The 25,039-nt window shown below is 35.5% G+C and overlaps 2 protein-coding genes across 2 annotated transcripts; one reads left to right on the forward strand and one right to left on the reverse strand.

Moving 5' to 3' along the window:
• Nucleotides 1-830: 830 nt before the first annotated feature.
• Nucleotides 831-1,759, forward strand: LOC139690638 (ubiquitin-like protein 4A). Its single transcript, XM_071588123.1, has 4 exons — nt 831-970; nt 1,045-1,150; nt 1,222-1,427; nt 1,534-1,759. The coding sequence occupies exons 1-4, from the start codon at nt 923-925 to the stop codon at nt 1,621-1,623; spliced, it is 450 nt and encodes a 149-aa protein (XP_071444224.1). The 5' UTR covers nt 831-922; the 3' UTR covers nt 1,624-1,759.
• Nucleotides 1,760-7,360: 5,601 nt separating this feature from the next.
• LOC139690165 (dihydrolipoyl dehydrogenase, mitochondrial) lies at nt 7,361-23,903 on the reverse strand. Its single transcript, XM_071587436.1, has 11 exons — nt 23,777-23,903; nt 23,310-23,465; nt 17,374-17,512; nt 16,959-17,059; nt 15,872-16,030; nt 13,568-13,654; nt 12,646-12,876; nt 11,446-11,582; nt 11,091-11,280; nt 8,912-9,139; nt 7,361-8,140 (listed from the first exon to the last, which is right to left on the reverse strand). The coding sequence occupies exons 1-11, from the start codon at nt 23,816-23,818 to the stop codon at nt 8,075-8,077; spliced, it is 1,536 nt and encodes a 511-aa protein (XP_071443537.1). The 5' UTR covers nt 23,819-23,903; the 3' UTR covers nt 7,361-8,074.
• Nucleotides 23,904-25,039: the final 1,136 nt, after the last annotated feature.

Consider the following 25,039-nt stretch of genomic DNA (forward strand, 5'->3'; position numbering starts at 1 on the left):
AATAAGGTAAATGTTTGCAATAAACTTCTTTCCCATGGAATACACTTAAGAGATGAATTTAGGGATAGATATATAACTGAAAGTTAAACAATGGAGCAAATATGTATTCTTCTACCAATGAAATGGACTCCTGACTTAATAATTGGAATATGAAGCATTACACCCACCCTGAGAATATTTTCAGCGAAAGTAGATCCAAATATTCAATGACCATAATACTAAAAGATTGTTTGTAGCGATAATCCAACAAAATTTCTTAAGTTCCCTATGGAAGGTACATGATGTCCATTAACAGCATACTACATATGCTTTCAAACTGTCACATGTATTACTGAGGTCATTAAAGCTAAAATTCCCTTCGGAGCCGCGTTAATTTAAGCAATGCTTTGTCAAGCCATAGTACAGATGATCGTCGTTGACGATACAACTCCGACCCCAACGTGGAGCCATCCTTGATTATTAGTTTGGCTGATTGTCACTGAAAGAGCACATGTAAATATTTTTAATTTAACCACTCTAGCTGTTTGATATAGTGATATTATTTATTTCATTGCCTTAGACTGCCTTGGTGTGCTCCTTGTTCGCACAAGTCCATTTCTGTATTAATGTGAAGACAAAGGTATTAGCTCATTATTTTAGGATTTTTGAAATATTTAATAAGTATACCAAATGCATCCAATTCTCCTTTTTACCTGAAGAAAAAGATGGAGTGTAAGCTTTTTATTGCAAACCTAATATAAGATATGGAATACCTCTCCAAACTGATTCACGTTTACCTCCATAGAAACTTTCGATATATCGTAGTATCGCGAAATCGTAGTCAACAGAGACGCACCGCAATGAAATCAGTCCATTCCTCGTATAGTATATCTATCCGCAAAACAATTTGTTATTAATATATAGTTCATTTAAACTTATAGTTATGAAAATTAATGTGAAAGTTCTGCAAGGTCAGGAATGTACCCTTGAGGTGAGTTAATTTCTTCAGTGACAAACGTGCTAGTATTCATTTGAATACAGATAACTATGAAAAAAATGTTTTAGGTCACAGAGGAAACAAATGTTCTTGATTTCAAGAAAATGGTAGAAAAGGAGCTTAAAGTGCCTCCAGGAAATCAGAAACTTCTCTATATGGGGAAACCATTATCAGGTAGGTGCCATTGCATGGTACCATTTTTTTGAACTTAAATATCATTTTGGTAATCATTTTATTCCTCGTAGATGGAAATACACTGAAAGAGTATTCAATAAAAGACGGTGCCAAAATGAACCTTGTAGTTAAAAAAGTGGATGAAATGAATCCAGTCGTATCAAAGGAAGTCCCTCCAGTTATACCAGTTACGAGTCTACAAGAAGCAGTGACTGCATTTCTCAGGAAATATTATAACGAAGCTGACTCAAAAAGAGTGTTACTTGAATTTATGACGGTATGTTAGGATGTACAATTTTGATTAATGAGTCTCGTGAACCATATTTTAATTGCTGGTTAATTAAACTTAGGATCACCGTTCTACCTATTATTTCTCTTTTCAGGAATTTGATCGCTCTCTGGCTGCTCTAAGTTTAGATGATATTGAAAGAATGGCTGCCACCTGTATGTCAGATGAAAAACACACCGTTTAAATTATTAAATTATCTATCACTAATTGTGTAACAATTTATAGGGTTCATTTTTATATTTTTATTTCTTTTATAGTGTTGTCCATCCGATTTATACTTTTGGAAATTATGTAAATATATATATATCATTGACCTTTAATTCGTTTTTATTATTCCCGATTTCGTGTACCAAATAAGAGGATTTCATAAGGTGCATTACTCCTAGCCCCTAAACTTTATTGGTTTCCTATTTTAAATGTATGTAGAAAAATTGCAAAGGATTTAGTTTTTATTTCCTCGACGAAAAGTACATTAGTGTATCTTATATTCGTTAAGCAACAATTGCAAGGAGCTGGGTGCAAACATTTGTTTTAGGTAGCATATGTGTGCTTGAACCCTCAAGCGTTTGGCAGGGAAGGAAACTTGATTAGCAAAGCAGTTAAGGCTATTTGGAGACTATATTTGGTTGAGTTTGGACTGTTAAATAAGCATGCTTTTCCTAAGTCTTGCCATATCAAGAGTGTTTCTCCACATTCGTCATCCTGTATCGTTGTAAATAGCAATATCATATTCTTAACTAAATATTCTATCCCTATGAGATGTATTCCTCATTCTGATCTAATCATTGTTAAATCAACCAATGTCTTTTCCGTCATTCACTATCCATTTTCTCTGTCATTTTAACTTGGGTATTATGGAACCAATTACATTATTTTTCTCAAATTTCATCCTCGTACCCCACACTTTTCCTTCCTTTATCTTACAGTGTCTTAAATTTGGGAAAAGTACCATCTGAAGAGAGAACAAGGTTTTTATAAACAAGCAATTTAATAAAACTAGAGGGGAACTCCAAGGTGTACCATGCTAGAAGATTGCTCTCAATATCTATTAAGTGCAGACTATAGATATCTTAATTTCACATCAATGTTTTTAAATACTTTCCTAAAACTGCAATGTCGGCCTTTTGATCTCGGCTAACATTATTTTTACAATAATCCACATAGAATTGAATGTTGATATCCCATTCCGTTTATACTAAAATTAATTTTGCATGCTATGGATGGAGAATTGCAGGAGTAAACAGAGGAATACTTCAGAGAAGTTCAGTTTCATGAGTTAAAATGCATTGACCAGTGGAATATGGTTCTTGCTGTTATGTGGTACAGAATTGTGAACAATAGTGGAAACCACTTAGAATGAAAACAGTATAACACAAGATACCAGTTATCATGAAATGTAGTCATTCCATTATTCTAGGCACTATAGTTTTCCGCATTTGTGTGTGATTTTTGTGCTCCCCAGTTAGTAAATCCGAGCAAAATTCTTAATATTACACGAAAGCATATTTTAGGCTGAATTTTTACTTACTAGTTTTTGGGACAAAGCCTTCTTCCAAATTTTTATCGAGATTTTCCAATAACACACCAGTGAGGATATATCTTGCTACTTCACTTCTCCCTACCCCTTTACTTCTACTGAAGTGGAACATTAGCAGAGCAGTGACTCCCTATTAAATGCACCACCAAACTAATTACATGTGTCCTGCCCTCATGGAGAGAGGGCCACTGAGTCTCTTAAGCTGCAAGAAATAAATTTTAGGATCTTCAACTGCTAGTAATGCCTTCATTTCTGGGTCATTTTTCATTGTAAATTTGCTCCTTGTCAACAAATTGCAGAAAATAATTCAACAACAACTTGAAGTGAAAATTCAGCTTCTATACAAATATAAGTGGAGGGTTATATAGAAGATGGAACCAAAACTGACGGGACAGGTTTTGGAAAACCAAATTCAATATTGTCAACCTTAATGAAAATTAACAACTTAGCTTAATAAAAGCAAGTTTGATCTAATACAAAAGTATGTAAACAGTATGCATCATGGTAAAGATGAGAATTTGAACATGTAGCTAATTACCTAGTTTTAACAGAAAGAATGTTGTAATTTCAGCTCCTTGCCAAAGACAAGACTGACATTTAGGTTAAGAGATTTGAAATAACTTTAAGTCTAATTCTGGTTGGTTAGTGGTTCAAGATGAGTAATGGTATAATATGTGCATCAGGGAATGTTTTCAATGATAAGAGATCAGAGTGGACATCCAACAGTACTAAATTACTGACATAATACTTAAAAATTACATTTGTTATGGTATGAGAATACAGATACATATTCCTAACTTAAGTAACTCTAAGTGGCAAAAAATGTTGCCGTGGAATTCATCTGGCTCAAAATTCAGGGAAAGTTACCACTGAATCACATTTACTTGAGCTACTACATATCAGGCAGCAACATTTTCTCAGAAAAAATTGTGCAATGAACTGATTGAGGAGACAAATTGACTTAATAGATCCACATACATTTTACCCTTTGCTTACAGACAATTTCAAATGGGTGTAAAGAATATGCATTCTTGAGAAATAATTTTGATATCAAATATATATTTCGTCCTCACAGTATGAACATTGGAGGATGTTTATTGATGATTTAGATAAGATATTAAAACAGCAGTACACCATCAAATTTCGGGTTCAACTAGGGAAATCGGGTATGGAGACCTTGGGCATATTTCTTTCAAAATGAAAGCAAGTCACAAACTGCTGTTTTTAAGGGCCACATACTCTTCAAAGAAGGCCAAGAAATTGTGGAGGATGAGCCCAACGCTGGACAGCCGTCGACATCAAGAACCGACAACAACGTGTGCATGAAGTGCTGAATTAACACCTTCAGTCTTCGTGTGCACAAGATTGCAGATCGTATTGACAATGTAAGATGACTGCACAACATTATCACTGAAAATTTGGTGATGCGAAAGATCTCCACTAAACTCGCCCCGAAGGTCTTGATGGAAGACCAAAAGCAGTCAAGTGACTGCAATGACCTTCTGCAGTGGCATCACGACGATTCTCCAACCGCCTTACAGTCCCGACTTGGCACCAGCATACTATTTCCTATTCCCAAAAGTGAAATTCTCCAGCAAAGGACAAACACCACCATGGGACCGTAAGTGCTGTCAAAGAAGATTGCACGCATACCCTTAAGGACCTTTGGAATCCACCAACCAGGGATCCTTTGCAGTGTGGAAAAGCCACTACAAAAGTGTGTCAATGCTCAATGAATGCACTTAGAAGAATTTTGAGACATTGTAGCAATATCTGAAATAAATCTATTTTGCCAAAATTTTACCACTTCTTTTTATAAAAAGTTGGTACATTTATGTATATAAATGCCATTTGCTGTCCATGAAAGGTAATTTTATAAATTTACATCTTTAACTCGTATACACTTTGAGGTGTGTGGTACATCAGATGAATAGCTTTTATCATTTCCAATTTACACCTCGTCCAAGTTTTGTAACCATCTTATTGAAATGTATGATCAATAATGATCATCCTCTTTTGAAATTTAATTTAGAGTGGGATATTTAATGTTATGAGGATCATCACATTGAAACTGGTGATGATGTGGGTCATCAGGTGGCATGAGTCAGCTAATGTGACCAGATTTTTATAAATTGGTGCTATGAATATTGTAAAGTTATTTGTTTTTAGTGACTATTTGTGAATCCAGAAAATGTAACTATCCATTACCCTCTGTCCTCTGTTGAATAAAATGAAACTGTTAGTGTTTTCAATTATGGAAGTTTATACTATTTTAGTTTTTAAGACACTGCGCAAACAACATAAACTACTAATCCACTCACATTATTCAATTGGTTACCCGAGTGAAATGTTCATGTTCCAACTGGTCAATAGATGCTGATGTTAATGTTGATCCACTCCATTGCTAGGCCTTCTTGATGATGGAAGCTTAAAAGTAAGCTAAGTCTGTCCCAATTCTCGAGTATAGACTCCCATGATTTCCAAAATTACAGGCCAACTTCTTTTCTTTGTTTTTTCAAGTTCTTTGATCATTATGTGCAACAGCTTATTATCATTCTTAAACAATTTTATGTTCTTTTCAAAACATAGGTTGATTTCATTAGAATAAGATCAACTAATATTATTATTACGAAGTTCATGCATGATGTCATCCATGAACTTAATTAGCATATCACAGGAATTTTTGACAATCTTAAAAAAGCATTGGCTCTGTGGTTCATAGGATTTTAATGATGAACTTAGCACCTATAGCATCCTAGGCATTGCAATCAGTTGATTTATTCATTTCTAACAGGCAGATCTCAAGTTATAAACATCTACTCTCCTTGACTTTCATTCTGGCCAACATTTTGATGCACAACTCTAGCACCGTCTTCAGGGCAAGAGCACTGTTTCTCCCTTTTTGGCCACCTTATAGGCATTCTTCAGTTCAGGCGCCACATGATTGGTGGGTGTGAAAAGATAGTTTTCATGTGCCTTTCTGTTGTGATTGTCATATTCTATTCAAGATGGGTTTCTACGCATTGCTGATCCAATTCTGACAAAGAAGATTTAAGTTCCTCTTCTCGAATCAAATTTCAATTGTTTCTTTCACTAGGCAATCACAACAGCCCTGATTTTTTGGGTTGTCCCAACCCAAAATGCTGAATATGTTCCTCAGTCTCCCAATGGTGCATCCTATTTCTCCAACATAAGGTCTTCTGCATTTGCACAGGATTCTTTGAGGCCAACTGAATCCTTGACTCTTACAAGTTAATTTTTAAGTTTGGCTAGTGGTGAATGGACTGTCCCAATGTTGTTTCCACTCAATATTCTGGAAATTTTGCAGGAATCTAAGGAGATACAGGGCAAGTAGGCTTTATCAATTGGCTTCTCCTATTCCTCATGTGGCTGGGACTCTTGAGTAGAGGGTAAGACCTTTTTAGGGCCAGCAAGATCTGAAGTTCTCCATTTCCATTCTGATGGAAGGTCATCTTGAGGTGCTTCAATTCCAGAGACAAGCTGATCTCGTCGTCAATTGACCTGAATTGACTGTGAATCAATGATGATAGTACAGCCCATCATTGGTATGGATGATGGTGAATCCCACCATCAAATACAGGTCAGTGTGGGCCAGCTATCGGTAGGCACAGCACCTAAGTCTTCCCTCCATCTTCCGATGAATCAGAATGCCAAGGAAGGGTAGATAGTTGTTGTCTTACAGCTTCATCATCAAGGCAATGTTGGGATGTTTGCCATTCATTTGCAGGAGCTGGTCGAGGGCATGTCTGCCACGAGGCCAGACTTTGAATATCTCATCATCAACATACCGGAAAATATGCTTCAGTTGCAGTGGTGCTGAGTTGAGTCCTGGGAAACCCATATTAACCAAGTATGTTCTAAAGTGGCTTCCGGATGCTACCTCTCAGTGATTCCCACAGATACAACACCAGAGCCTAAGGAGACCAGGATTGTCACTCATAATTTAAGCCCCTTAAGAAACCACTATAATTAGGCATGAAACTCTTTAATTAACTATCAAGGAAACTGAGGGGAATCTCTAATTTCCCACAGTTTAAACAAAAACTATACCGATCTCTTGTAAGCCATACATTTTACTCTGCTGATGAATTCATGTATCTTTAATGCATGTATCTGTATTAATTATACTCCTTAGGCAGTGTGTCAGTGTGCTGTATTCATACATGTATTACATGTTCTAAACTTGTCAACCACATATCCTGGAACAAAGAAAAATTGTATTTATCAAATACACCATAGTAATTAGCATGGCATATAGAACAATAGTTTTCACCATACATCATTTTCCTTACTCCAGGCATTACATATATTACTGAATACAAAAATTGTACCTAGTTGAAGGGCAATTAAGTTATTAACACAATTCAGACTAGCAAACAGGATATTTTATTAGGACATTCATGGAAGTATAAAATAATACATGGGATTGTTAAATATCACTTACAACATGACACTTTTGAAGAAAAGGGCATCTTTTTGTCATCTATGTAATGCCTAAAAATGACAATTCGTTTGCAGAAATGGATTAATTTATGCTAATTTGTGATTAATAAATTAAATATATATCTATTAGCACCAGCAATTTTAAGGTAACACACATTTATTTTCAGCTTTTAAGGACTACTACCTGAAATAAAAAATAGAAATTACATTTTCCACACTGGTGCAAATATTTAAATTAAAAACTGAGATGGCATGATTTCAACATCACTACCAGGATTTCACATAGTAAAATATAATTTAAATGCTTGAAATGAGGTCAACATTCTTTTTTTAATAGAAGATCCTTCCAAATATAGCATTACATATTTTTACTACAGTAACAAGTGCCTTTTTTCATGATTACAGACCTGCAAACCATATAGATGTATACAAATATATACACATGAATGGCTTGGCAGCAGAGTGCGTGCTCCAAATTCATTATTTACACAGTACAAAATTTGAAAAGCATAACCTTCACCTGTATCTGCGGTACAATTGATGCTTTTCATGTCTCTGAACATCCATGTCTGACTTCAGTCTTCGGAAAATAGAAAATCAAAGATGGATAGAGAGTTTACTTGTGGAAAAATCTCTAAAAGTTGATCGGCTTTCCAAAGTATGCAGCCAGATTTGCTTCTCGCAAAGCTTCAGAACATGTCTGCAAATAAATAGGGCAGTAATTAGAAAAATATTGTTCCAGATTAGCAGCAACTCATTTTCCACATCCAAACCCTTTCCCCAATTTTTCTGATAAGTAAACTACACTTACTCCAATCTTTTGTAATTAGACTCTCAAAATATAAGCATATTTTGTAACTCAAAGCAATAGGCAAGGCAAACATTATTTTGTAACAAATTTACAGATACGTGGGAATATGCAGGCAGGTTAGGGAAGCAACCGGTTCTTCTTCACTGGCTTCTGAATTTCACGGGTGCTAGGGCTTAGTATGAGACCAGCACCTTCTTTCTTGGCAAACCAACACCTTGGATGATTACTGTGGTTCAATGTGCTTTTCTAAATTTTATGCAGGTCAACCACTTCATTATTGCGCATGTAGTCATCAATATTGAAATACTTACTTAGTAAATTGATAAACAGTACTTATCACCAGGGAAGTCTTGAGTCTCCCCAATCAATACTTATAAATGGCTTTTCCAACCATCACCTACAGCTATTTTTTTGAACGTAAGACAAATATGCCAAAACAAACATTCATCGAAAAAAGTCTAACTACCCATAAAATACAGCACTTTCCCATGATTTACTCTTAGGTGTGTAAAAAAATAAACTACAGACAACATGCATGCATTTATAGTATTCAGAAGCTTAACCAAATATTTATCAAAGTGTAATCTAAAAAAGGAAATTTTAAACCATTTTTTTGTAAGTTTTTGAGTTGTAATAACAATACCAGGAACAGTTACGTACCGGATGAGCATGACAAACTCTGGCAACATCTTCACAAGAACCTCCATATTCCATAGCAAGGACTGCTTCATTTATCATTTCTCCAGCACCAGGCCCAACAATGTGAGTTCCAAGAATCCTATCAGTAAGCTTATCTCCAAGAACTTTGACAAAACCATCTGTTTCATTATTGGTTTTGGCACGGCTGTTGGCTGCAAATGGGAATTTACCTACACGATACTCAACACCCTAGAGAAAATAAAGCATAAATTAATCCAAATTCTAAACGTTGACAATTTAAGAATTGAAAATACTACATTGGCCTGAATATAAGTAGTTTATGACAAATATATTGCCATTAAAAAATTTAACTTTCACTCTTTTTCTAATCTGTAATATTCAATGGAGCAAAATAATGAATAAACATTGTTATAAGTCACTATTGAAACCTACTTCTGAGAAAGAATCAGTGATGCACGAATACTTCAAAAATATTTCTCTATCTCGTTTCGTATTTATGGAACAGTCTTGCTCATTTTTCAGACCTAAACATCATATTTATAATTTAAGATAAAGGTTGAAAACACCATTACAGATAACCAGTTTGGATTTACACGTAGAAGGGAAGGCAGAGAGATCATCCAGAAACTATACATGATGCTGGAATGATGACCAACAAAAATATGAAAAATATAGTGAGTGCTTTTGGGGATATCATATGCAGCAGTGAGTGTGATGTTTTTTCATGAAGAAAACAGCCACTGGATCTTGAAAAGTGAGTATAAAAAAAGCAAAGAAATTAAACATACTTGTCTTTTTAAACTAAACAAAAAATAGAATAAATCAAATAGGAATGCTACAGTGGTTTATGCCTTTATCTCATTGATTTAAAAAAATTGAAAGATGAAGGTACCATAGAAAGCACTTGAACAAATAAGGCAACTGAAGATTAATATACAAAAACAAGGTACTACAAGAGGATAACAATAGTCAGAGAATCACTAAAAACCTATTCAAATTAAAAATTAATTTAAAAATTTGATGTTCAGTAATTACAAAAGTAGTTACATTAGTATTAAAAATACAGAAGAAAATCAAAAGTACAACAAGTAATGAGAAGAATTTCATATAAATCTTCCAAATGAAGGGAACTTCAGTAAAACTTATCTTGTGTCACACACATATTTACTTGCACAGAATATGTTTTATTGACACCATGTGAAAATTGAACTTGGGGAAATACAGTACAAACACAAAATTCTAAACTTCCTTTAAACATTTATTTTTAGAACTGTCACCATCTTTATGAATTTTCAAGGTCTTTATGAATAAAAATTCATCAAAATACTACCAGTGCAAATGCAAGAGATAAGCCAAGGAGATGAAGCTTCCCCTCAAAGATCTTGTACGGTTTCAAAGAATTGGCTGGGCAATGACATAGAAAGTTGAAATAAAAGATTTCTATAGAAATCAATAGTAAATGCTTTTCCATGCACAATGACAGACTTTTGGGAGCATACAGAACCATGTAAGTAGGCAGCCTAACAATTGTAACATCATCGACTATCCTTTGGCTTTGCACTAGGACTCTTTTCAATCCAACACACCCAACTGTCAGGCAATCCTCCAAAACCAACAGAAATTACCTACCAATTCATGAAAGGAATTACAATAGTGGAGCTACTGTCACTACAAATGATGATCAGTCATGATCAGAATCAAAATCAGTACGATGATCAGAATGAACAAATCAGTATTGCAAAAATTTTTACATCAATAAATCATAAAAACCTTGAGAAACTACCTCTTTACATTAATATAGACTTGAGTTTGTCACTTTTCTTCAGACAAAAGATGTAATTCAATTAAGCTGAGCTTGAATCGAAGCAGAGTAACTTTGTGGAATTGTTTGATGATGTAATGGCAAGAGACTTAGTGGTTCGGCATTAGTAATTATTCATGACCTCGGTTTCATTTCTTTGCAACATCACTGAATTAATTCATCTAACTTAATTTTCCCCTTTCAAAGAGAATTCTAGTTAACTTAATAATGGCATGAATAAGTTACCATTCATAATGAAAATAGGAAAATTTAATCCAAGCTATGCTGCAGCAAGCTTGACTTTAACTTAAACTTGTAAGATAGGGAACACACGATATTAAGACGATATCAATACTATGCCCTCAACAATGTACATACATCATTTTTGAGGTCTTCTTCAGAACGTCCAACCCAGGCTACTTCTGGATGAGTGTAGATAACAGACGGAACACAATTATAGTCGATATGAACAGGTCCTCCAACAATTCCTTCAACACAAACTATTCCTTCATCTTCAGCTTTATGAGCAAGCATTGGACCATGAATGCAATCTCCAATTGCAAATATACTGAAAATTCATAAACTTACATAAAACAATGGTAAAGTATTTAATATTCAATCTATAAATGCACAGAAATATGGGTGAATTAAATATAATGACCAAGCAAAATCATTTTCAACTAGTGAACCCACAAGTAAAAAGCTATCCTTTAAAAGAAAGAATGTTACTTACTTAGGAATTACAGTTTGGAAACGAGAATTAACAGGGATTCTTCCTTTCTCGTCCCGTTCAATTCCAATTTCTTCTAATCCTAAGTTCTGAGTGTATGGCCTTCGACCAACACAAACCAGTAGGACATCACACTCCAACTGATAATAAATATGATTATTAAACACAATTCAAAAAAAGTATTAGAGAAAACATATATATGATTAAATATTTTCTCAGAAATATTCTGTTCAATTGAAGAATAAATGATTAATTACACACATGCCAATTACTACTCTTTGACTAGGGATTAAGAAAATACAATTTACAACAACAAATATACATTTAATAATTTTGAGCAGCTGATAACTTAGAATGTTAACTACTGCCAAGTGACAAGATATATTTACAGGTAAAATACGATATATGAAATTTAGAATGCAATAATTCAAGCAGGAAGTGGTAAACATTATGTGAATTTTAGTGTTAGCGGACATACACATACTTGTGGGTCTTTCAAAAAGAGAAACAGGTGATGAAAATCTTCCTTTAATTACAACTTAATACCCATCATCTTAAGACCAAGTGGTAGGAGATCAATAGAATTTAATCGAAGTCAGGCTGATTGGAATGAGCTCTTGGTTAATCTGGAGCGAAGGGGCAAGGGATTCAACAGGTATTATATCTGGGAAAAACCTCATTACCTCTGATATGTCAAACTACAGAGCAACTATCCCAGAGAGGGGAAAGCATTGACGTGAGACTGGCAAGTCGAAAATGACAAACTCTTTTAATGTACAGGAAATTTCCTATTGGTATTGATAAGCCTATTGGTAGGAAAGTCTAATGTGTTTAAACCTCTAGGTTTTTTTAAATTTTTAAACTAGAGCTAGCCAGCCTTCCCCTAGGTTAGTTACACCTGGACACTTATTCTAAAATGCACAGCAGAAAGCAGGAAAATTCTCTGCCAATCAGGTGATGCCAAGATGGAAGTTGGTTTACAGACCAATTAGGACACCTGATCCCAGGAAAAACATATGCATACCAGACAAATATTGACAAAATGGCACTCAGAAGCCCTGAGGTCAAAGACTGAGTCAGCTTTCAAAACGTCAGCACCAATGGAGAGACTAACCCAGTAGAAGACCCGACAGGATTCCACTTCCATCATCCGCCACCAGCCATCCCACAAAATTTGTTCCATGGATTAAACAGATAACAAACCTGCTCTTTTTTGGTTGGATCCTTAACATTTTCAACTGACACAGTTATTGGGCCATCACTTCCTTGTCTATTGGCTCCAGTGACTTTAGTACCAAGTTTGAACTTGAGGCCTTGTTTACCAAGGACTCGCTGAAACAACTTAGATACTTCACCATCTATTCCCAATCCTCCTATTGAGCCTAAAAACTCAATTGCGGTAACGTCACTGCCCAGTCTGGACCATACTGATCCCTGAAAATGAATCAAAATAATAAACTCTGATATGCATCAACACTCTGATGGAAAGTATAATTAATTCTTGTTCAATAAATTGAACTAAAAATTCATCAATAAATTTATACTATCAATAAAATGATGATTGCAAGAAAATATTCATCTTATCCTGCATATGATAACATGTCAATAGATGTCACCAAACCTTTAATTGCCTTGTCTTTTTGTACAAAAACCCAATAACCAATTCAACATTATCCAACACCCTGCACCAATATTCTCAATGTAGTATTATACAAAAACCAAGTTAAGGCTGGATCAAGGATGATGCCAACTTAGGATGCTGATCATCCCAGACAGCTCCTAATTTTGAACAAATATTGTTTTTTCTTGACAGTTAATGGTCAAAGTGGCAATAAAAAGCAGTCTATGTTTACAAGGAGCACGTGGCAACAGGTTTATAATAATACAGGGTATATGCGCAATAACAGGATAAAGGACACACTCATATGTAACTAGTGTATGGGCATTACAAAACTTGTTAGAATTTGGGCAGAAAACCATCCCATGTTCCTAGGCCTAAAAGCTTCCCAAAGTTTGGTCAAGCAAAATGATTTTTATTCATGATGAATCTCCATACATTTGTGCTCTACACACTAGCTCTGAATATTCTAATAGCCAAGAAGAAAAAAATAAGCTTATAACATACCAATTCAAGGCCAATAACACCAGCACCAATAACGATTAACCGTTTTGGCACACTCTTGAGACTCAAGGCACCAGTGGAAGAAACCACCTGAAATATAACATACACATCAATCCATGAAATTATTGAAAAGATAGCATTTAGAAAATACTGCCCCAAGATATATTAGGCAATGTGCATAGTAAAAAAGGACTGTTTACTTATTGGATCATGCTTAGAGGAGGAAGATTAAGAAATGAGCAAAGTCGGGCATGGAGGAGGCAAGGGTGCAAGAAGGAATGGCACGTTATGCGGAAATCCTAATTATCCATGATCAACATGGCTGACTAGAATAAAATAAGTAGTCTTCATGTTTCAACATTAAAAGGATGAACTACGCAGTGATCAGTTAGAAATATTGATCACAATTTGAAAGAAATTATAGAGTAGAAGAATCTATAAGAAGGGTGAAAAAAATGTTAAAATAATTTCATTAATTACTCAAGGAAAACTGTCCTTTATATAATAAAGAATTTTCATTAAAGATGTGAAGAGTAAAACATGCACATTACCATTAATGTATGAAGATTTCCTTTTAATTGGCCCCTTATCATCTAGCCAATTAATGTCGGTGTGCTCATTTGATTATGTATCATCATGTTTTGCTACATGCTAGGGCCTCCCACTGTCATTGTTCCCATAAATTTTGTCTTCAATATTTATCTTCACCAAATCAATATGTCTCAAATAGTGACTAATAAGGCTATACCTTATTTTTTAAAGTTTTTTTCTGCCATTTTGACATTAATTTAAGTTCATCTCTATTTATTTACTTCTCACAGAAATTGGCTACGATTGATTTCTTAAACCATTTCTAACAACCGCCATTCTTACGTCTGAATTTAGCCTTAAAAAATAGACATACCCAACAATCAAGAATTGTCATTTTGCAATAAATGCTAAGAAAATTATAAATGGTGTAGGATTTAGCAATGAACATACAGCATTGGGAAAAACCTAGTTTCATGCAAAAAAATCCAAATTAGTACACTGGAATAATCGGAGTGCATCAGCCACACTGTGATTTGGATCACATGGTCAAGCAATTTAATGCGTAGGCTAAGAGCATGAACACACTTTTACTGCACTTCCTATAGCTACTAAATCGTTCACAAATCTAAATGGTTAAGTTAAGGCACACAGCCAAAGCCTCACTCATTATTTTACTTTATTTGATGCCAAGGTTGAATACCAGGTAATGAACTTAGATTTATAGAATATTTTCCAACAAAAAAGTCAAACTTTGTGCTGCACTACACATCAGATGAGGTTCCTAAAGACGGCACAAAGAAAATAATTTATTAGCCACTTCACCCATTTCAAAAACAACCTAGCTTATTCTTCTGAGTTCAATCTTGATAGTAAATCTATTTATTCTTTTGCTAGTGGATGAAAGATGCTTCTGGTTGATGGAAGGTACTTCTCGGAAGAATGTTGCCAAATGCTTGAAAGAAAGGAAAGTATGGCTCTTATGACCAATAAAAATTATTATTACAGCAATATTTATTGAAAAAGAGTGACTGGGTTTTATAGCATTAATATCTTACTTGAAATTATAAATGATAATAGATATCCCCATCATTCATCAGTAATTTAAAAAGAAAATTATGAGTTGGAAATCTCTTTTAATTTAATCGTGCCAATTAGAAATAAAATATATACTGAATATAATTTTCTCCATAGGCCCACCATTTACTCGAGTTAAATGAGCAAAACCAGATGTGCCCCTGAGACTCCTGAATCAGATGAACTTAGGGATTGTTGCTCTGATCTCTGATTCTACTACGATGTAAAGTATTTTTTAAAATGCAGCATGGGTATAATTGGAGTTTTGCTTGGATTCATAAAGGTGTTAACCAAAATAAGAAGAAGAATCAGAGTATGAGGATGAAGGCATTTTGTTACTCTTTAATCCATATATGGAAAATGTTTGCTCCTGCCACAATAATAAAACTGTACTGCTGCCCTAACTGATGTTTGCTTTCTAACTGCTCTCCTCAGAAACTTCTGCCTCACCTCTGCACCCCCTCCCCACCCTTCACCATCAATATTTTAGTAGTTATTTCAACATACAGCACATGTGATGATAAAAATCAAACATTGAAATACATGTCATGCTACCCAATTGAAACTATGAATTTCACTACATTGTAACATCTTTCTACACTTGACCTGGAATTTCACCATGGTAGACTACACAGTAAACTTCATATCAACTAATTAAACATATCAAGACGACAATAAATATACAATAAACCACCACCTTACCTTATCTTCATCTATGTCAATACCAGGAAAAGGTGTAACTTCAGATCCAGTAGCTATCAAAATATTCTTCGTATGGACAACTTCAGATGATCCATCCTCTTTAAGTGCGGTTACTTCATTAGTTCCAGTGATTTTCCCATGGCCACTAACTAGTGTCACCTGTAAAAAGTTTGATGAGTGGCATTTCATTCATCATACAGATGCCTCATAATAAGGAAGATAAAAGGATAGAGGTGGGCAATTTGTTGGCCTAATCCGTAATTAACATTTTGGCTGACTAGCAATCTGAAGTTCTTCTGTTCCTTTGTGACATCAATGCCAATGGTGGGATACAACTATAGCTACGATGCTGCAGAGAACACCACATTCTTTTTAGTGAAACATAAATGAAAATCATTAAAAAAAAGCTGAATATTCCATATCACAAAACCTAAATATCTCAATTCACAAGGACATAAAAAATACCAATGCATACGTTTCACCTTCACAAGTACATTCTCACTATCACCTAATTTGCATAATTGCAATGGACGTGGCAATCAAAATGTTAATAGAAGAGAATAGAATTCAAATATATTCAACAGATTCAGGTGAGATGTAGTGGAAGTTTGTCATTATGAGAAACAAATTTGCACTTTTCCACAGATTTATTGTAACTTTCTGTATTAGTGTACATAGTGCATTACAATAAATCTGTGGAAAAGTGCAAACTTGCTTCTCATAAATAATTCAACTAAATTTCTATGTACATTTGATGACCTGAATGAAAATTTTATACAAGTAAGAATATCAACAAAGTCACATGGTATTGTAACAACTACTTTTACTGCAAAACCACACTAATTAACATCCAAATAGGACAAAGATAAAATAGAATACATATATCAACCTAGCTACCTGTTCTTCACTTTATATAATGAAAATTTAATGAAGCTTTTTACTACATCCCACTTATGTCATAATTAAAAATTTTCAATCCAATAAATGCAGTAGTGGGTAAAAGAGGAACATATGTGCACCCAAAGGCACAAAATCAAACTCCTTTTATATATTTGTATGGATACATTATACACATGGTTTAACTAACCTTATTCTGTTTATATAGGTGAGCAATACCACCAGTAAGGGCTTTCACCGCACCACTTTTCGCTTCCATCATCTTCTCCAGATTAAGATTAAGGCCTTGAACTGCAAATAATCATTATTTAATTAACATATTGGCTACGGAAACCAAAAACAACATCAAACAAGAGGCAGCTAAAATCATAATGAAATATTCATTTTAATGCAAGACATGCTCCTAAGCTCTGGTGCCAGATGCAGGTGCAGGATATCACACACACATTAATAGTTATGTTATATTAACATTTTACCAATGTTATTTTTATTTATATCTGTTACATATACAGATATACATATGCATACAAAGATGCATAAGAGCATCACTCCTTCACATATGCATTGAAAGTTTTCAATCATCATGATACATCAAATATAAATACCTTCAATTCCCCGCTTTGCCAAATCACCATCATGGGCCATATGGTAGTAATGTGAGTTGTTTAGGAGAGATTTTGAAGGAATACAGCCAACATTTAAGCATGTTCCACCAAGTGTGGCATTTTTTTCAACGCAAACCGTCTGAAAGGAAAATACAAAGTATTCAGTAGTAGTGCGCCAAAGATTCTGGAAATATATTTCTGGTAAATTTTCTAGCTTCAGGAAAAATGGGAGTAGATATTATATAATACCAGTTAATCTAGAAAACTTAAAAGTTGAACACAATCGTAAGGGCATAAAATGTCACTAAAATAACTACAAGTTGGATTGTAAAAGTGAAAGGCATACAACTTATACCATAATGCAGTAGAGCTGTTACAAAGTACTACCAAAATGACTTTCTACCACCCTAAGTTTTTCTGTTTCAGAAAAAAATCTCTTTTTCATTCTTCAAACACAAATGATAACAACAACCATCTTTAATGACCTCGAGAGCAATATAAAATATACACAGACTCAAATATGGACACATATAAAAGAAGTATTTAAAAAATTGGATTTGAGTTATAAAATTGACAAGGCTGCATCAGTTACCTACATCACCCAAATCAATGGTGCCCTTACTTTTCTTTTTTGATGCCTGATCTTTGTTATGTTGCGCCATTCTCAGGCATTCATCAGGTTCAACCAAATCTATCACTCAGATATTGAACAGTGGTTGCCTCCCCAGATTCAACTATGCTGTTAGAAACATAACTGGAGGAGTGGTCTTCAGAATTCTGACACTGTGACCCAGCGGTCAATCTACTTCAAAAGGTCTAATCCACTTTGGTGCCAATCCTACATTGGAATCATTGACCTTACTGCTGATTGCGAGTCAATGCCAGAGTACTTGTAGCTTAGACAGGGAAACTGGGTCCTCTTTACATACACTTCAGCCGTGAACACTACTTGGCAAAAAGACTTATGGTTTGTTGCCATCCAAGAGGAGGAGGCTCCCGTCCACGCACAGAAGCAGCCACCCTCCTTCGGTACTTTCACTGCTGCCTCCCTTCTGCTATCATCAAGCATGGGATACTCCTCAGTGGTATAGCTGTATTACATGTCTGGGACCCTTTTACTCACAAGCCTCCTTATGAGCACCATGGTAGACTCAGTGGCCATCATCTCACTGAGTACAAACCATGCCTCTGTGTAGTACAATCTGGGCCAACATAGAATTAACAGGGGACTGGCTGTGCATCTTGAATATTGGTTCCTGCACGATAAGCTTGGATTTCTTCTCCAGAACCATGTTCACCGTCAGCACGATATTCCCTACCACTCTCCTGCCTGGCAAGACCTTGGGCATTGAACTGCCATCATCTCCTCTTTGACAAATTCCAAAGAAACTGCGGGAGATGCCACAATAGTAACTTTTAACCGAGTTATCCGCTAATGTGCTTTTCAATGCAACAATTTCAGAGTGTAGAAATCACTCGCCTTGAACAGGATTCGAACCCAGATCCGTCAATGTCCGGTCGAGTGATTTAGCCAGTTCAGCTATCGAGAGGTCCTCAATGTCCTCCACCAGACATTGAGGAATCCAGGTTCAAATGATTTTTAGACTCTGAAATTGCTGCTTCTCCTCTTTGGTTTTCCGTACACAAGGTGTATTCAACAAGTGAGGTGAATGAATAACTGATCAAAGCACTTTTCCACTTGATAGTGGAAAAGTTCCTCAATCGGTTATTCATTATGTTCAACTTCCACCACATCACGCCTGAAGCTACTAAAATGAGGTGAATTTATATTTTTATGAAAAAGTATTTTTTATTGATCAATATTCAAGTTATCCCCTTCAAAGTAATCCCCCCCAGATATAATACACTTGTGCCAATTCTTTTTCCAATCCTTGAAGCAATTCTGATAAGCACTTTTTGGTACAGCCTCGAGCTCTTCCAGCAATGCAGTCTTAATTTCCTCAAATGCTGCAAATATCTGCCCTTATATAGGTCTCTTCAGTTTTTGGAACAGGAAAGATTCACAGGGGGTCAAATCATAACTTCAAGGTAATACTCCTTAATGACCGTGGGACCTTGTAGTAAGAACTTCTGATGCACTAAGCCATGGTAATCAAAGAAACAGTGAGCAAAACCTTGACATTTGATCGAAATTGGCATGCTTTTTTAGATCTTGGTTCTCCTGGGTTCTTCCATTGAGACAATTAGGCTTTGGTTTCGACGGCATAACCATATGCCCATGATTCGTTACCAATCATGATCCTATTAAGCAAATCAGGATCACCATTGACATCATTCCAGAGCTTCTGAGCAATGCTCATGGGACGATTCTTCTGGTCAAAATTAAATAGTTTCGGAAAGAATTTCGCCAACACACGTCTCATGCCCAAACCATCCAAAAATAATGTATGGCAGCAGCCAACCGATCTACCAACATCTTAAACAACTTCTTTAATTGTGATTCGACCATTTTTTAAAACAGTTTTCTTCAATGCTTCAACGTTTTCTTCTGTTGTTGACAGGCTGGGGCATTCAGAGTGAGGTTTAGCATTGGTATCTTCTCAGCAATCTTGAAAGAACTTTTATAACTTCTTCACATTTTGCTTACTCAAACCAGTCTCACCATATGCCACTGTCAACCTAAAATTAAATGCTTTGAAGCACTTAATTTAATTTTTAAACACAAAATTTGATGCAAATTCTTAGATCCATTTTTTGGATAGCAGAAAATCGCCAAGCACACCAAAACATGTCTAACATTTGAATCTGTCAATAACAAACTAAATATTCAATAAAGTTGGAAATGTGAAAAAATGTTAGGGATGTGTGTATCAACATAAAAAACAAAACAAAACAAAAAAAATCGAATGCATGTTGCCCTCAAAATTTAAAAGTCGCCTTACTTTTTGAACATACCTATTATGTCTTCTCCCTAAGGTGATAGCTATACCCCATCCTCCGCATTAACCCTACTCACAGGTGTATCTTTTAACTACTTCTTCCTTGTGTTGCATTTTTCTTTAGTGATACTGAGGGAGTCTTGCCTCAAGAAGCAACCCCATCTGTCGTGCTGCAATGAGTCATACCCTCCACTAAAACAGAATTGCACTCATCTTTTTTGCATGATTAACCTGGCATCACTGCAATTCTTGTTCCCCACATTCCCATTCAAGTTCAGACAGAGCAGCTTAGGGAACTTACTCAAACTTCTGCAAATGTATTTAAATAATGCCACCTTATTGCCAAGCACTGCTGCAATGAGGTCAGTTCTCTTGGTGTTGACATTTGGCTTACTTTTCATCTGGACAATATGGTTAATAAATAAATAATCATGACTTTATTTAGAAAATTCAGGAAATAAAACAAACACCAAAGCAAAAGAGACCATTATTATTTTTCCTGCAGAAAATAATTGCAGATAATAATTCTCATTTCTACGCCATGTAGTGTACACCAGGACTTTCTTCTCCAGGGCTTGACTACAAATCAACTATCAACAGAACCACCCCGCAATGCCTTATAGATCAATGAATTAGAAAAAGGTGAATTTTCTTAAAATGTGCTGGTAGCTTTTGGGCCACCAAGATGATCTATATTACATGCTCCTTAATGTTACAAGATTTTTCACAAAGCACGGCATCCCAGTGGTTCTCCACTCATTTTATTCTTCAGAATTAACCATATTGATTGCATATATTGAAAAGCACTCTTCAATGATATTTAATTCCATAACATCAAAGTCTGGGAAACCTACAAATAGTATGATCATTTCTGGTATCTCCGATAATAGTCTACCATCCATAGTAGTATTTAGGTGAGGCGACCGACTGCGGAGGTCATTTGCACCATAGGGGATGGACAGGAAAGGATGAAGGGTGGAGAGAAACCCGGCGTCGGCATTAGCCTACTCTTTACGAAAGGCGCCAAGGGGTCCACAGCTTAACATCCCTTCCGACGGACGGCGTACTCCCCCAAAGTGCCCTCCACAAAGCACCTCAAGCAGGGATCGAGATACCTCTGAAAAATATTCAACACCACCGGAATTTGAACCCGGGCCCTCTGGGTGGGAAGCCAGTACGTTAGTCCCGCACCATCTCCATCCCCTCTACCATCCATTCAAAGAAAAATGAATGATCACTGTATAATAACAAACTGTATAACTTAAAATGAGAATAACTGATATAACTTAAAATAAATTTAATTCTTTTTCAGCTGATGATGCTTAAGATGCTGGTCCAAATATTATTTCATCAATAAGTAAGCTATATTCAATGAATATTTTGTTTTAACTAAGGCAGACCAATCTCAAGGATTCGACAATAAAACAATAATAATTAAGAGCTAAACATTCCCTTAAGCTGATGTAAATTACATTTTAGCTCCTTTCCAAGTAGGTACATCCTGAAATAGAACTCTTTGATTTTAAATGCATATACATCTGAAAAAGAGTTTAAGAGGACGCCTCGATAGCTTAACTGGTTAAAGTACTCAACCGGACATTGAGACCCCCTGTTTCGAATCCCAGTCAAGGCGAATGATTTTTACACTCTGAAATTGTTGCATTGAAATGAATGTTAGCAGGTGACTCCATTAAATGTTACTGTTGAGGCATCTAGTGCCATGGCAGTGCTAATTTTTTAAGAAGTATAACATCTGATAACTGTACATTTACAGCAAGAAAAACAACTCATAGGGAAATAAGGCCATCAATCAATAATATGAAAGATTTTTTTATCGATCTTTACCATTTTATTACTAAACAGTACCAATAGTATCAGGATTGTGAAATCACATATTAAAGGTTGAGTGAATTTTTTAAATGTTTTACTTGTTCCTCACAAAATAAAGTTTCCGAGTGAAGTACTTTTCTTGAGTTCTGTGCGAGGTCTTTTTTTTCATTACTAGTCCAAGGTGCATAGTTTCTCTCTCTGTAGGGTGACCCTCCCACTACATGCAGCGTTGGGTCACATTCCCTACTGGTGTCCTTTGTGAGGAGACTGTTGTACGTTGCATGTTCATTTGGTAGCAGAATTTCGCCTTCTTGTTTGTCATATTCTAGTTTTCATGTTATTGGATAAATTTCTTAGTGCATCCTAAGTTTTGCATACGTGTAAAATGAAATGACTTTTGCATGGATGTGTGCCCTACTGTGGGTATGGGTTTGCATTTGTATTGGTTTTGGATGTTGCTGTTCCCTTTTAAGGGTGGTGACCTAACACCCCCCTCCACACACCCTTGCAGAGGTTTGCGAGGTATTAAGTAGAACTGCATAGAAAAATTAGAAAATCCTGAATTCAGTCATCTCGATAAACTGTGCTACTCTGGAAATTGATTGGCGTTGGGTACACAATTATTTCCACATTTTCTTTCTCCTTTTTCCACATTCACTACTGCATTAGCCCTTTTTCAGTAACCACAAACTATGCAATTCATTAACATCCAACTTCCTCTCCAGAAGACAACTTATGGCTCCCTTCGATATTAACACATTTTCATCTTAAGTCACCATGTAGTAATGACAATACCAAAATATAGCGCTAGTAATCGACGAGTTCCTGAAACAAGTCATTCTTACGTCTTCAACGACTTCAAAACAAATCACTGTTGTACTTATTCATAAAGGTTTTGTCATTCTATTCTTAATGGTAATAACCCCCTTTTACCTATAACTATTACATTTATACACCTATATTTAGACGTGATATTATTCAAAATATCTGGAATATCCATTTTTAATCGGCGGGCACGACAAAATGCACACGTTCAAGATGCTTTTGTATAGAGAATAGTTTCCATAATCAAACATTCTTACAATGAAATATTATCTGTGCAAAAGCTTTAAATCATTCATTTTGATGGGCTGTTGAAAAATTAGAACACAAAAACATATTTAACAGCTGATCGCACATAAACACAATTTGATATTTTGTACTTACTTTAAGACCTAACTGTGCTGCTTTGATGGAAGCGACGTAGCCTCCAGGCCCAGATCCTATAACGACGAGGTCGGCTTCGTGAGACTCCGCTGAATAAAGTCTCTGCTGTATGCAAACTTGCTGGACTGCGGTGATCTGCCGCTGAACACATGTCGGCTAATATAAAAATATTTGCATATTAACATTTAAGCAGTAAATGTATAATTAAAAGTAATGATATTATTGATGTTCTTAAAATAGAACTGGTCGTAAAACCAATTAACAGGTAGTCATACAGTCTAACATACGAAATTGTAATCAATTAAAATATATTTCACATGCCTGTTCTCCTAATTTCAAGCATTTCGGATACGGAACTATGCTAACTGTAGTTTAAGTTTTTAAACAATTAAATACCACGAACTCTCGCCCAATGTCGGTTCTTATCCAGAAAACTTCAATTTTATTGGAATTACTGAGTGACTTACCCTAATTGAGGATGAAATCCTTGTCCAAACGGTGGCCTGCATCTTCCTGCAAACCCTGTTCTTGAGGTCAACCCCGAGATACCAGATGAGAAAAAGGTACACAATTCGCAAAAGTCCCACCAGCCCACAGTGCTGAACAAATGAGTAATGATATGAAAAATTCAATTACAACAATTACAATTATTTAACAATCTGTATTCCTTGCGGAACTGTTAAAATGATTTTTTTAATACAAATGCAATTTATTCATAATATGGCGTGCGAATTTAAAATAAGTTTATTATTCCTTCGTAATTTTTAAACTCATGCCCTCAATCCAGCGCCAGGAGGTGTAAGTATTTCGCATCAAGTCTTTTCATTTCAATGAATTAATTACACCTTGTATTCTCATGTGATTTCCTATTAGAATTGTTGGCGACCGAACATTTGAGCTTTGAACAATCTGGAAAGTTGCAAAAGTATCGCTTTCCGGTGTTTATAATTGGGAAGACATTAAAACAATTAGAAAAAATTGCCTAGCGAATTTTCGTAAATTCCTGCAGTCAATCCATGTGACCGGAATTCAGCTCATATTAACATAATGACTATGTCATTCAAATAATAGTTCTTTTCATTTCCCTATTTTCCATTCTACCTGCTAGCAATCATTACAATTGGCAAACTTGTACTTCTGAGGCAAGATGGTTTCTATAATAGCGATTCATGGCACTGAATCTAGTAACTCAACCAGGACATTTAGGCCAGGAAAGAAATTGTTAGCCGATACATCGATGAAACATGCATAATTAGAGATTCCAAAACGCCCAAATCTTAGAGAAATAACCACAAACTACGAATTTTGACCATATGGCAGCGGCCGTGTGATTTTTCGGGTGTCAGTTCTACTTGGGGAAACTGCTGCAGGGAAAAGAACTGCCCCCCCTCCCCCCCATGTGTAAATTTCACGCCCCTTCAGGCTTAGTACTGGGTGAACTACCATCACCTATCAAATCGACCTTCCGGTTGGTTACTGTGTCCGTGGTTCACAGAAATTTATCCCAAATATTACTAGTCACTGTAACAGAAGTGAAGAATTCTTAATTTAATGTCACTCAGAATTGTATTAATGTTGGCATTTCGGAATTAAATTAGTTTAATTTAAGTATTAATTCAGCGTCCGCAGAATCCCAGCCGATGCAGACGTGATAAATAAAGCTTTGATCTCAGTGACGCTAAGAATTGCAATACTTTATATTGAGGGGTGTGCAGTGGAAGGACCAAAGT

The sequence above is a fragment of the Hetaerina americana genome, unplaced genomic scaffold (assembly GCF_022747635.1).
Source record: "Hetaerina americana unplaced genomic scaffold, ioHetAmer1.1.p SCAF_3, whole genome shotgun sequence".
Lineage (NCBI taxonomy): Eukaryota > Metazoa > Arthropoda > Insecta > Odonata > Calopterygidae > Hetaerina > Hetaerina americana.